Here is a 13,486-nt window from a genome sequence, read left to right as displayed (position 1 = left end):
GCTGTTGAGAGGGCTAGCCCCTGACTCAGCTGACCTACTAGGAGTCTTCCATCTGGGCACCTACCCACAGGCTCAAATAAATCAGGCATGAGCAAGGAAGAACTCTAACTGCACTCAAAAACACTCTACCCTTCAGAAGTTTACTGTCAAATATTGGTTTGAATTGTGTTAAACAGAAACAGCTAGAAAAATGTGATGGATTTATAGAAGTTTTGAAAGACTCTAGAATTCAAGCGCTTCCTTTAATTTGAGCCCATCTATTTATAACTGTGCCCACTTTGGACTGGTCACTTGTCTTCCCTGAGTTTTAGTTTCCTTATCTTTATAATAGAAATATTAATCATATTTAACCTGTATATCTATTAGTTATGGAGAAGGTCAATTTATTGATAAAATGTTATTTTGTCAACTTAAAAGTGGCACTGTACAAATGTCAGATATTCCCTTATGGCTTAAATTAAAAATTTATGGTGTTTATGTAGCGATAGCATGATGATGTTGGTATGTTTTATGAATAAGGACATCACTCCTATTTAAACAATTAACATAGTTTAGAACAGAAGCAGATCCTGATTCCACCCAAGTAGCTTTACTGAGTAGAAAAGGCCAAAGTCCACAGGTCACTCACACTGTCCAGTTCCTGTCCTCCTAATCCTTCTCTCAATGCTAACAGGATAATTTCTTGATCTTTCATCTTTATGTGCAATGATTGTGGTACAGCTAGGTAAAATGAGGCACACCAAGGCTCCCTGACTTATCTCACAGACTTGCTATCAGGACAGACTGAAAAACAGTATGAAAAAGCACTTTTAAAAGCACAGTTGATAAATATTCCCTTACGCATAGGTCTAATCATTCTTGAAACCCTTTGGGGCCTCTGCTGGCCATGAAAGTACATCACCTGGCATCCAAGATCATCCACACTTTTTCTTAACTCTTTCCTCCTCTTTAGCTGTAGCACAGTAACTGGGTCCTCCCTCGGAGTCCTGCACACTTTTCCTCCACTGGAACCACAGGCCTCACAGTACCTGTCCTTCCACCATCCCACCACCAACACACATGCTCACTATCAGACACGCTGGGCTTTCAGTAACTCTGTTTCTCCTTTCTGGAATCCATTTACTTCTCATATCTGTCGCTCAAAGTCAGATTCTAAATTTCAAAGCTTCTCTCTTGCAAGAAGCCCTCCCAGCCACCATCCCACATCTCACTCCAAATGCATCTTTCCTACGCCTAGATTCCTAAAGACCACACAGGCATCATTATGCCTTCTGACCTCCTACACTACTTCTTTTCTGAAACTGTCTGAAAAAAGTATGCCTAGCAGTATAGAGCAAGCTCTGATCAAGAGATCAGACAGAAGGTAAGAAAGACCCATGGACATGGAATTTGAGTAGGTTGCATAGTACCTAGTATGGGGCTGAACCCTTTGAGGCCATGTGGGGACAGGTTGTTGAGAGATTATATGCTTTGGACATCTGGTTTACACTTTTAAATAAGTAGTAATTGTAGCACAAACATTCTCTAAAATGATAAGATCTCCCCATGCAGTGACCTAGACAGCTGTGTCCACTTAGCACAAGGTACAATCACGCTCAAGTAATTCAGCAGTGAACTTGATTCAGATATGAACTAATGTATGGAGAGCTTAGGGCTTGCCAGGCACTATTCTAAGTTCTTGGCATATATTTTTTCATGTAGGGTGCAGAACAATCCTAAGAGGTGGACGCTATCATTAGCTTCTTCACTGTCTGCATGGAGCAAGAGGGACACCAAGCAATGCAGGGACACAGCCAACAAGAAAGTGAACAAGGATTCAAATGCAAGTTTCAGATCCTGAGCTCTTAAACCACTGGGCTCCATTATTTTTAGTTTACAAAGGTCACACATGACTTGACCACATTTCCTACTAAACTGCCAGATCTTTGCCTTCTGATGGCTGAGTCTTATTTTACCTTGTTTAAAAAAGAAAAGAAAAGCCATGAAAAAGTCCCCTTTTCCACACTTCCCACCATGCTTTCCTGTTGGAACTTCTGCTTTTGTCTTCTTTTCAGTTCCCCTACATCTAACAACCACTGAAGAAGGGGAAGAGCTTCCTTCAAATGTAAACCGTGGTAAGTACCAGGTTGTTTGGGAGCCAAGGAGCTACTGAATCAGTTACTGTTTCCTGCTCCCTCTGACAAATATCTCTTTGAGATTCCAGAATGACTCAATCGCACATCACGCACCTGCCAAGCAGAATCAGCTGCCCTGAGATCTGAGCTGTTCTCAGAGTACACAATTTCAAAGGGCAAGCCCATTTATAGACTTGGTTAATATGATGATGCACCAGTGAGGCGAAAACAACCTTCATTTATAGAACATTGAAAATTTGGAACTGGTATCCTGGACAAGAACCCTGGAAAGGTAAATATTGAAATATGACAAATGATGATACAACAATCTTGTCATTAACCAAGGTACAAACATGTCTTGAAAACTGAGCAGCGAAAGATTTCATCATATTCCAAATCAATTTCCCCACTGGAACCATAGGCCTCAAACTTTCTGAAATTAAATGCAAAATGTTTGCAAGCCTACATACACTTTTCCAGGCAGAAGACTCACAGTTCTAAAAAATTTGAAAGCCCCAACATAAGGCTTTTCTTCTCACAAAAGCAATCCTGCAACACATGAACTAGAATTAGAACAAGCAAGTCATCATTCGAAAACCAGCTTTTGGCCTCACTGTGCAAACCTCCTGAACTGATCTGGTTTAGAAAGGAGCCTTTTGAGAGAAGAACCTGTAGCCCAGACAATGTGCTTCCTGCCAAAACCCTAAAGGTGATTATTACTGTTCTCAGGTCCCACTGTTTTTGTCCTCCTAATTCTAATTCTTGTCAAAGGACATGTTTTGCTTCTGAACCTTCAAAGACCACTTCGCGTACCCAAAGAGGAACTGTAGTTCTCACTTATGCCATTTATATCCTTCAGCCAAACACCATCTTTTCTCCCCATTGTAATATGGGGCATTCCCTCAACACAACTCTTTTCTCTGCCCACCCACTTGCTCCAGATTCCTGTTATGTTCATAATTCATTTTAAACTACTTGAGTACAGCCAGTGTGACCTTATGTACACATTAGTTTGAACTACTCTCTACAGGCTGATAGTTGACTTAACCGGGATTCCCACTTTCCAGGAGAGGGGAACTAACGTGTCACTAGAAGGTCCTCATTCCAGGAAGTTAGCCCCATCCATGTCTCAGAAATACCAGACAGTTCAGCACTTAGCATAATCATGGCAAAATGGATTCCTGATGAAATTAGGGCTATTCAAGGTGTGAGACTGGCTCTTCTTAAAAGGGCGATGTCTCTAGCCAGTGGCTGAGAGTGGATTCTTCTGATGGGAAGGAAGAAATCTAAGCTACTACGCATTATAAGATTTATGTGTCCTTCAAGGCATAATCCTATCTAATAAAAATCATAGTATTTCATTTTTCTCATTAAATTAAGATAAATAAATATGATAATTTTTTCCTTTGGGGCCGATAATACAAAAACAATGTGGAAACACTTGGCTGAAGTATCTCAATAATGTCTACACCTTGCATGAATAGAAAATGTAGCCAGTTAGTCACTCTTTAAGATCAGTCCTAGATTTGACCCCCAAACTGTTCAGTTGTATCCCAACTCAGATTCTAGGATGCCTGTTTGCCTGAGGGAGTCATTGTGGCTGCATCCTTGCACTAGATTGTCACATTCGCTTAAGGTCATTGGGTCATGCAAATTGTACTCAGGAATCTTCAAATCAATGAAAACTGGAACCTCATCAGGTATCCATTCACACTGTGTGACCACTTGAGGTCTGCTTGCTAACAAATATCTTTACATAAGGCATATTTTGATTTACTTCTGTTGGCTGCCCCAAAGACGTACCCAGTACTTTAATAGCTCTGCATGGCTGCATCAACTTCCGGCTTTGAAAACCCTCTAATTTATTACAGGCAGCAGAGATAGTAGTGAAGAGTAGACTCTCCGGAAAAAATAGACTGTGTGGGCTCAAATCCATTCACTAGCTGCTGCCCCTGAGCCCCAGTCCTCTTCTGCAAAATGGGAATAACAAGTGAGTGTATCATGAAAGCTTCCGCACTTGAAACACTACAGTATCTTTCAAATCGCAGGCATAAAAAATGTTATTTTTATTAATAAGCTTGGAAAAATGAATTTCAAGTATCTGAAAAATATGTCAAACCTTTTTAAAGAGCTAAAAGTTGATCTATACTCAGTACATGCTTCTTTGGGTAATTTTTTTTTTTTTTTTACCATTTTATTCTCTTGTGTTCTTCTGTACACCTTAGAACATAGCATCCGAGTGAATGATCTTTATTAGTAGTGATGGAAATTCACAGAGCCTTTTGGGGCTTATGAACTCCCTCACTGACAATGTCCCATTCTAGTAGCTTTATGAGGCATGCATGCCTTCATTAGGGAATTAAAATATTTATTTTACAGGCTGTGCAACTCAGAAGCTAGAGAAACTCAGAGGATTGGAATAACTTAACCAAATATCCTGGATATGAATGATGGAGCTAACACTCTTTGCCTCCCCAGACCTAAGCATTGATGGTAATTGTCCTAGAGACCGTCACTCAATAGGCCTCCTGCTTCTGCCGTAGCCACATGGCCACCACCAAAAGTGACCCTTTTATACATATGTCAAATTATTCACATTTAAGACATGGTAATGGCTTCTTATGGTTAGTAGACTCAAGTGACAAATCCTTACTCTGACCCTCCAGCCCTGCCCTGCTCTCTGGCCATGTAAGTTTCATCTCTCCCTCTAAGGCCCCTGGTTCTGGCCTCACTGACTCTGTTCCTGTGGGCCACTTCATTTGCTTTGCCCTGTACTTCCATCACCTGATCAAAAGTTACTTCTTTTTTTTTTTTTTGATTTATTTATTTATTTTATTTTTATTAAATCATAGCTGTGTACATTAGTATGATCATGGGGCACCATACACTTGGTTCATAGATCGTTTGACACATTTTCATCACACTAGTTAACATAGCTTTCTTAGTATTTTCTTAGTTATTTTGCTAAGACCTTTACATTCCACATTTACTAGGATTCACATATACCCTTGTAAGATGCACCACAGGTGTAATCCCATTAATCCCCCTCCCTCCACCTACCTCTCCCCTCCCTCCCCTCCCTTTCCCCTTTCTCCCTATTCTAAGGTTGTAACTGGGTTATAGCTCTCATGTGAAGGTCCTACATTTGTTTCATAATAAGGGTGAGTACATTGGGTACTTTTTCTTCCATTCTTGAGACACTCTACCAAGAAGAATATGTTCCAGCTCCATCCATGTAAACATGAAAGAGGTAAAGTCTCCATTAGAGTGGAGGGACTTAGGAAGCGTGGACACCTGCAAAAGTTACTTCTTCAGAGAGCCTTTCCCTAAGGAGCTCATCAAAAGAAGTCCTTCATTGAACTAATTTGTGTAATGGGAATTCACCTCTCTGAAATTGTCCAATTCCTATCTTAAGAATTTATTTCTAGGTTTATATGATAACTCTAGTTCTCTAACCTGGCAGCTTCAGAAATATGACAACTCTTTTCTGTCCATATCAAGGGTACTTATCCCAGTGGGCTTAGCACATGATGGATACTAAATAAATAATTGTTGAATAAATTAACATTAACATTGTTTTGGTACAGAGATAGGCTTTCTTTCCTGTTTTGTTAAAAAGAACATTTGTCACTGAACATTATGTAACTTCACTGCCCTCTTTAGTTTTAAACCCACCTAAAAATGTTCCTTTAGGCTACAGCCTTGAAAGACAAACCCTTGTTTCAGGAAACAATTCACTCTTGGAGGCTAGTTTCCCTGAAAACTATCTCACCAAAACGTCTGTTTCTAAACGTTTGTTTTAGTTAAAGGAGGGGACTTTCCCAAATAGAATCACCTAACAAAGACTATCAAGGAAACAATTCTAAGGGTTTTTAATCTATCATGTGTTTATTAGCCAGGTGCAGAAAAACTGCATGAGGGTAAGGAGAAGAAGAGAAATTCTGAATTAACACTATAGAAGGTCAAATTTCATCAAGGATTTTTAAGGAGGAGCCTTGAGTGGGTATGCACACGTTCTGTAATGCTCAGTTGATATAAATATTTGTTCAGAAGCCTTCCGGTGAGTGGTTGTTTGGGATATACACCACTGTTTAATTAAAGAACCAATTTCTTGGGACTCAGCAGGCACTAGAAGGGTATCTGCATTTTAGAAAGCTCCAGTTGGAGTGACTGGAGAGATGGACAGGAAAGTTTATAAGCAAGTCTCTTCCTTGAGCTGATTAGAACAACAGACCACTTTCTATGATCTGTTGAGTTTATTAGTCCTTATTTACCAACTAATCTGCCTAGAAATGTCATCAATTTCACTTTGATTTATAGTTTAAGAGGGTTTTCTCTTATTTATCTGTGTTTGAATGCATAACCCTGAGTGGTTAGCAGGGTGAGGTTAGGAGAATTATACCCCATAGCAGCTGTGATAGTCATCTTACGGTGCTATGGACTAAGTGTTTGTGTCTTCCTCAAATCCCCTATGTTGAAATACACCCCCTACCACACACTGTGATGGCAGTAAATGAGGAGGTTTGAGTGATGATTAGGTCTTGAGGGAGGAGCCCTCATAAATGAGATTAGTGCCTTTATATAAAAGACTCCAGAGAGTCTCTTACTCTCTTTCTGCCATATGAGGTTACAAGAAGTCGGTAGTCTGCAAGCCAGAAAAGGGCCCTCACCAGAACCCGACCATACTAGTATCCTGAACTCTGACTTCAGAATTATGAGAGATAAATGTTGCTTAAAATCCACCCAGTCCAAGGTATTTTGTTATAGCAGCCCAAACTGACTAAGACACACACCTATGCTTAAAAGCCTCTAGTTCTTTATATGGTTCCATGGAGAAAGGTTGGAATTGATTACACTTGGCAACCCCACCACCTGTCCACTTACCTCTCCAGCCTCTTGCAATCCTCCTCCAGCCTCTTGCAATGCCTTAGTGAGGGACAGAGAGGGATTCGTCTAGACAGAGAGGGATTCGTCTAGTTCCTTGGAATTTCATGTTGCTTTCTCCTGCCTGAAGGCCTGCTGACACACTGTTCTCCCTGTTCAAAGTGTCTCCCTCTTCAATTCTGTGATTTGCTCACCATGCATTAATGAACTCAGTTTTCAGAGCTCTGGTTAAAAGTCACATCGGGTCAGGCACTCCCATTGCAACTTATTTCTTTCCATGGAATATGTAGTACTGTATATATTTGTGTGATTGTCTACTTAAGACCAATTTTCAAAGACAAGGCTATTTTAATGTATGGACATCTATGGCATTGAGGGGGGGACTAGAAGTAGCAGTGACTGACCCCTGGTCTAATACTTTCTGGCAGATCTTTAAATGACTGGTGACTTATTCCATCAGAAAGTGTGTTGTCCTTTCTATACCTTATTTTGTTAAGGCAGGTACACACCCATATCTAAACATAGTCTATAATGCCTGTAAAGTCAGATTTATTTTATCTGAGTTAACATAGTTAAAATTGTGTTTGTAAATGAAGACGTTAGAAAATATCCATCAATAAAAAAAATCAACAGACCATCTGCACAATATATCTCCTTCTTCCCCTCTGTTCCTATAAGAACAAAGTTTCTTTTTAATAACAATGAAGTAACAAAAGAATATGTTCATGGTCTTCAAATAAATATCTTTTCATATGTATAACCTCGAAATAGTATATTCAATGTTCAGGTAAGAAAGCTTAGGCACAAGATGTTTTAGACACTAGATCAGTCACCTCAGAGCCTGCAAGCCTCGTTCGCTGAATCACCTCAATCAATTTCTGTCCTGAGTTTCAGATATTTCCATCATGGTGATGATTATAAACAACCTCTGGATCAGGTGTTGTGCTGCTGTGTTAAACAGATGAAGTGTTTTCCTCAAGAGAGCTTCCGATATTCAGGCACCATTTCTCCAAGGTCTAGGAGGACTGAAATGGAGGGAGTGTGTGTGTGTGGATGGGTGTGGGGGTGGACAGTACGTTGTTGAGGGGCAACCCAAAATTTGGTCAGTGGAAATGTGTTTGGTGTAGGGCCTGATTCAAAAGGTTTAAGAAGGAAAAAATGAAGGATTATCTGATGAGGCGTCACCTAGAAAGTTATCACCACGTATATCTGATGCTCTAAAACAGAAGGTTGAACTTCTGGGACACTTTGCTTCATGTCACTGATGGCCTCTGCCAATGAGAGATCTGTCACAGGAAGAAGAATGTAGTCTGCCAAGTTACTGTTCAAATGTTCCCCTTTGGGTTTAGACCGAATCCTTGGGTTCATTCCAATTAAATCTTCAGATGAACTCTAGCTCAGAGTGTTCAGGGCCTGCTTCCCCTCAGAGTGGATCACTTGGGAACAGCCTGGGGGATTAGCCAAATTGCTCCAGGCATATAACAAGTGAAATGACTAATAACTCATTGTCTCTGTCAGTTTCCTGTCAGTGGGTGATTAATAAAAGGCTGTGGCTCAGTTGGTGGGGCGCAGGCCCCATATGCCCAGGGTGGTGGGTTCAAACCTGGCCCCGGCCAAACTGCAACCAAAAAATAGCCGGGCATTGTGGCGGGCGCCTGTAGTCCCAGCTACTTGGAAGGCTGAGGCAGGAGAATCGCTTAAGCCCAGGAGTTGGAGGTTGCTGTAAGCTGTGTGAGGCCACGGCACTCTACCGAGGGCCATAAAGTGAGACTCTGTCTCTAAAAAAATAAAAAATAACAAAAAAATAAAAGGCCCACAGTCAGGCTTTGAGATACATAGTCAATACACAGTCCATTTTGTGACTCTAGATAAATGATGCTCCAATCTGTCTTAAGGTTACAACTAATTAGCAACTCCCATCACCACCATCACTCTATTATTTATTTAGTAATTACAGGGAGCCAGAGGTTGAGCTATTATAAAATCTTCAGGGAATACCATAAGAAAATGCATGGTTCCTACCCTCAGGAGCTTATAATCTAGATTCACCTTATGCTCATATCATATAAATATCCTCCTGAGAACCTCAGATGATAACAATAATAACATTTAATGAACACTTCCTATGTGCTAGACACTATTTTGAGTGCTTTATGTGTTTTACCTAATTCAATTCTCATAATAACCTTTGTAAATCTACAAGGTAGATGTGATTAGTATTCTCATTATAGAGATTAAAAAAAATAACGAATAGTAGGCAAGACCGAACATGTACAGAATTAGAAAGAAGTGGATGTGGGGCTCAAATCTAGGTGTCTGGCTCCAAAGACCAGTATGTTAGGTACTACCCTAGAACAATTATAAGGATGATTTAGTAAATATTTCTTATGGGCCAGACACTGTGGTGAGTTATTTTACATTCATTACTTTCATGCTCATAACTCATTATCATCATTTATATTACACATTTGGAATATTTCCATTTTTTATCACACATTTCTATAATATCAATATTATTATTATCTTACAAATGAGGAAACTGAGTCTTAGAGAAACATAAAAATTTCCCTCATTTTGTCCAAGGTCTGATTTCCACATATTGGCATCATATTATGTTTTGAGATAATTCAAATGCTTTCTTAGACAAATATTACTCTATTAAAAACAATAATATTGCTAGTGCTTTATTCCTAACATTTGGATTTACTTCAGTCTCATGGTTAAGTTTAATGTCAGAATCTCAGGTTGTAGAGTCAAAACAACTGTAGGTTAAAATATGAGGGGGTACCTACACTCACTGACTTACATGTCCTCACTAGTTCATTTAAGAAACAAGCGTGCTGTTCTGTTGCAGCTCTTAAAGCTGAATGAGACCCCCGTCTTCTCTAATTCAGAGTGGAAGAGCTGACATTCTTTTCTTCGAAGTGTTTTTTGCTTAGTCCTTCGATCCATTTTGAATTTGTTAGGGAAGGATGCCCGCCTGAAAGGGCAGGTGTTCTGAACATTCTTAGCGAGATTCTTGCTTCCCCTTTCCTCCCGCTGAATTTCGGTAAAAAAGCAGAATGTGCCCTTCCTTAGTGACATCCAACTCAACACTTGGCCCCTATAAAGAAGTGCTCTGCAGGCACTTTCTCAGCCATCCGTAAACAGAGAGTTTGGTGGTAAAGAGAACTCTCATCCACGAACCGCATGCAGGGTCTCTGAATAGGAATTCACTTTAGAAGTTGTCAGGTCCAACTTCTAGACAAGCTGCGGGTGGGATGGGGGAAGGGAATAGACAAGAACCCTCTGTGCAAAGAACCAAACTTCTGCCAACAGCTTGGGGGCAGTAGAAAGGCTGTGAGGAGGCAACTCCACCACCAGAGCGTGGGGACAGCTGAGCTACCAATAGCGCTTTGATCGCCGTGGTGTCAGTGGAAGAAACCGTGGCCTGCGAGCATCTTCTGCGCAGGGCAGCTACGTTTTCACTCTGCCCACTCTATTTCACGCTAACTACTCTAGACCACACAGAGTTAACAGGGAAGGGTATAGTTGAGTTGGAAAAAGTTCCTTCCAGATTTATCCATATGGAATTCATTCATTAAATTGGAATTAACCAAACAGCACTCCTGTGCGCAGAAAGAAGTAAAAATCAACGGAAATTGGGCGGGCGTGCATGTGTGTGAAATCACACCCGCAGGGTACGACATACACTAGGTGAGAGGCACGCCCATATTTGAATCAAGCAGTACAAAAGTAATCTGTGTAATCTAAACATTCTGAAATATTCTGAATTTTTTAAAAGTTCCTCGTCTAGGGGTCACACAAACGTACAGACTAATGATCGCAGATTCCCCAGTAGGGCTCCTCCTCTGAGACAATGCGTTGCATAAAGGCGAGGCCTTGTTATTCGAGAACCCGCAGAGAAGGGGTCAGACCGCGGGGCAGGGCGAAAACTCCCAGCTTTCTCCCCCAGAAAGGGGACAAAGTGTCTGGGACCCACTTCAGCTGCATCCGGACCTCGGCTGAATCAGACACTCAGGGTGGAGATGGCACAAGCGCAGCGGCTACCCAGCGTGTGCCCAGCCCTCCCACCGCCTGTCCTGCTTGCCAGGAGGCCGGGCCCTGGCGGGAAGGGGCCGGGAAACCTCAGAGCCCGGCGGAGACAGCGACCGCCTTGTTCCGCAGCCGGGTGGCTTCCCACACTCCGGCCCGGAGGCCAAACACCCCCGCCCCGCCCCTTCGGGGGAACCTCTCCGCCCTGGGGCTGAAAGCGTTAATTTGGGAGCTTACTGCACCCCCCGCCGCTCCCACCCAACGTTCCTAAAAAAGGTGCAGGTTTGGTCCAGGATAGAAAAATGACTGATCAAAAGGCTGGCGATACTTCCTGTTGCCGGGACGCTATATATAACGTGCGAGTGCACGGGCTGCGGAGACGCACCGTGGTGCTCGCCTTGCCGCCGCCGCCGCCGCCTCCGAGCTCCCGAGGTTTCCGGGGACCACAATGAACAAGCTGCTGTGCTGCGCGCTCGTGGTAAGTCCCGGAGGCCGGGACGCGGGCGCCGGTGCCCGGGCGCCTGGGGAGGCCGCCTGCCACCTGGTCCCCCGACCTCCCAGCGGACTGATGCGGAGAAGCTCAACTACCGCTCTCTCCCAGAGGAGGTCTGGGGTCCGGTTGGAACAGGAAACCTCTTTCAAGCTCTGCCCTGCTTCCCCCTGGGGTGTCCCTTTACACTGCAAAGTTCCTGCCGAGTTTATGGAGTAACCAGAGAGAGGAAAATCGAGACACCTAGACCTTTTTTTTTTTTTTTAACTGTCTGTATCTCAGATTATGAACCCCCTCGCGTAGCTCATATTACCTTTGTTTAATGAACTTGGACTTATTATTATTGGCAGTGAAGTGTTTCCTTAAATTCAAAGTAACTTGGAGGAAGATGTCAGTCTTTTAAAAACTATTAGAATACAATTTGGATGCGTTGAAAATGACATTATAGATCATTGGATTCACTTATGCAAATATTTTGAATAATTTTGAATAATTGACACCAGAGAAAGGATAGCTACCCCACCACATACCTTCTAATAACTGTGCAATATATTTTAATAAAATATGATTATTGAAAAGGGTTATTACAGTTCTCAGCTTCAATATAATGTGGAAAATATTGGTGGGGAAATGTTAATTATGTTCTAGAATAGATCTAAATAATTGAAATTCAGCAATAAATGGGGCTTAAAAATGTTTTAAAATGTTATTTGGAAAAGAAAGGAATCTCTGTAATTTAGTTTAGCTTCTTTCAGTTTTTTTTCAGTTGAGGTTTTGATCAATCAAGTTAAGATTTGTACCTAAGTTATTCCGTGATCAATGACTTATTTCTTTTATGTCATTAGATTGTGGGATATATCAAGATATGAATGGGCATTCATGTAAGGCTAAGGAAATTCAGATTTAAGCCACATATGTGTTTTGGATGTGTTTGAGTAAATGTTTGAATTTCAGCCTCCAACCCTCAAATAATGAATGGAAAGTTAGGTAGTCTTCCACTTAGTTCCTAGGATACACAAACATATAAATAAATAAATAGCAAAGTCATTAAAGAAAAGGAAGGTCAAACAGGAGTCCACATATAAGTATGTTTAAAATTCACATATAGGGGCAGCGCCTGTGGCTCATGGAGTAGGGCACCAGCCCCATATACTGAAGGTGGTGGGTTCAAACCCAGCCCCAGCCAAAAGCTGAAAAAATTTACATATACATACATACATGTATGTATGTCCACTAAAATAGGTACCATGAAGAACCTTTCAAAAAGTGAACTTTACTAAAACATGACACACAGAAAATTGTATAAAAGTCTAATGATGTATCTCCAAGTGAGTATTTGTTAATCACCACACGGGTCAAGAAGTACATTATCAGAATCCCAGACTCCATGGGCAGAGTAGTCAATGAGTTGAACCACGTAGATGAGGTTTGTTAATATTTGAACTTTATACAAATAAACTTTAATATTTATGCACTTCTTTTGCATCTGACTTCTTTCAAAGTTCTATTGTGAGAGTCATCTCTACTCTTGCATGCAATAATTCATCCATTTTCTTTGCTGTATGGTATTCCCTTGAATGAATACACCACACTTAATTTGATCATTCTAGTTTTTGGCTAGAAACCTTTCTTTGGTTTTTAGATTGACTTTATGTCATAATTGATTGGAAATAGACACTTTGTATTTGCACATAACACTGAGGTGCAGTTCTAGGAACTGGAAGCACAGCAGATACTTAATTCTTTGTACCAGGAATGCCACTGGGCACTACAGATGGAGTAAAAAATAAGAGAGACTCCATCTTTTCCCCATGGACCTCACAGCCTAATGGGGAAGGCAGATATTGAAAAGCAATTGTGTATATAATTAGAGTTACAGAAGAGGGAGTATTGAGTGACTTGGGAATATAAAAAATCCTGCCCTTCAAAACCTTATAAGGGAAGTTGCAGTGCAGTGGTTATC

General features: G+C 41.2%; 1 protein-coding gene across 2 annotated transcripts in view; it reads left to right on the top strand.

Annotated features, from left to right (window-relative positions):
• Nucleotides 1-10,974: 10,974 nt before the first annotated feature.
• The window catches only part of TNFRSF11B (TNF receptor superfamily member 11b), a 29,909-nt gene continuing 27,397 nt past the window's right edge, over nucleotides 10,975-13,486 (top strand). The window contains exon 1 of one of the 2 annotated variants that reach the window (XM_053559453.1): nucleotides 10,975-11,511. In XM_053559453.1, the coding sequence (XP_053415428.1) occupies nucleotides 11,482-11,511 (30 nt within the window). In that variant the 5' untranslated portion in view covers nucleotides 10,975-11,481. The remainder of the gene's footprint in view (nucleotides 11,512-13,486) is intronic. The other variant, XM_053559452.1, reaches the window with a different exon arrangement.

Source organism: Nycticebus coucang, chromosome 13 (genome assembly GCF_027406575.1).
Source record: "Nycticebus coucang isolate mNycCou1 chromosome 13, mNycCou1.pri, whole genome shotgun sequence".
NCBI lineage: Eukaryota > Metazoa > Chordata > Mammalia > Primates > Lorisidae > Nycticebus > Nycticebus coucang.
Note: the sequence above shows the minus strand (reverse complement) of the source record. Positions and strands in the feature narration are given on the sequence as shown.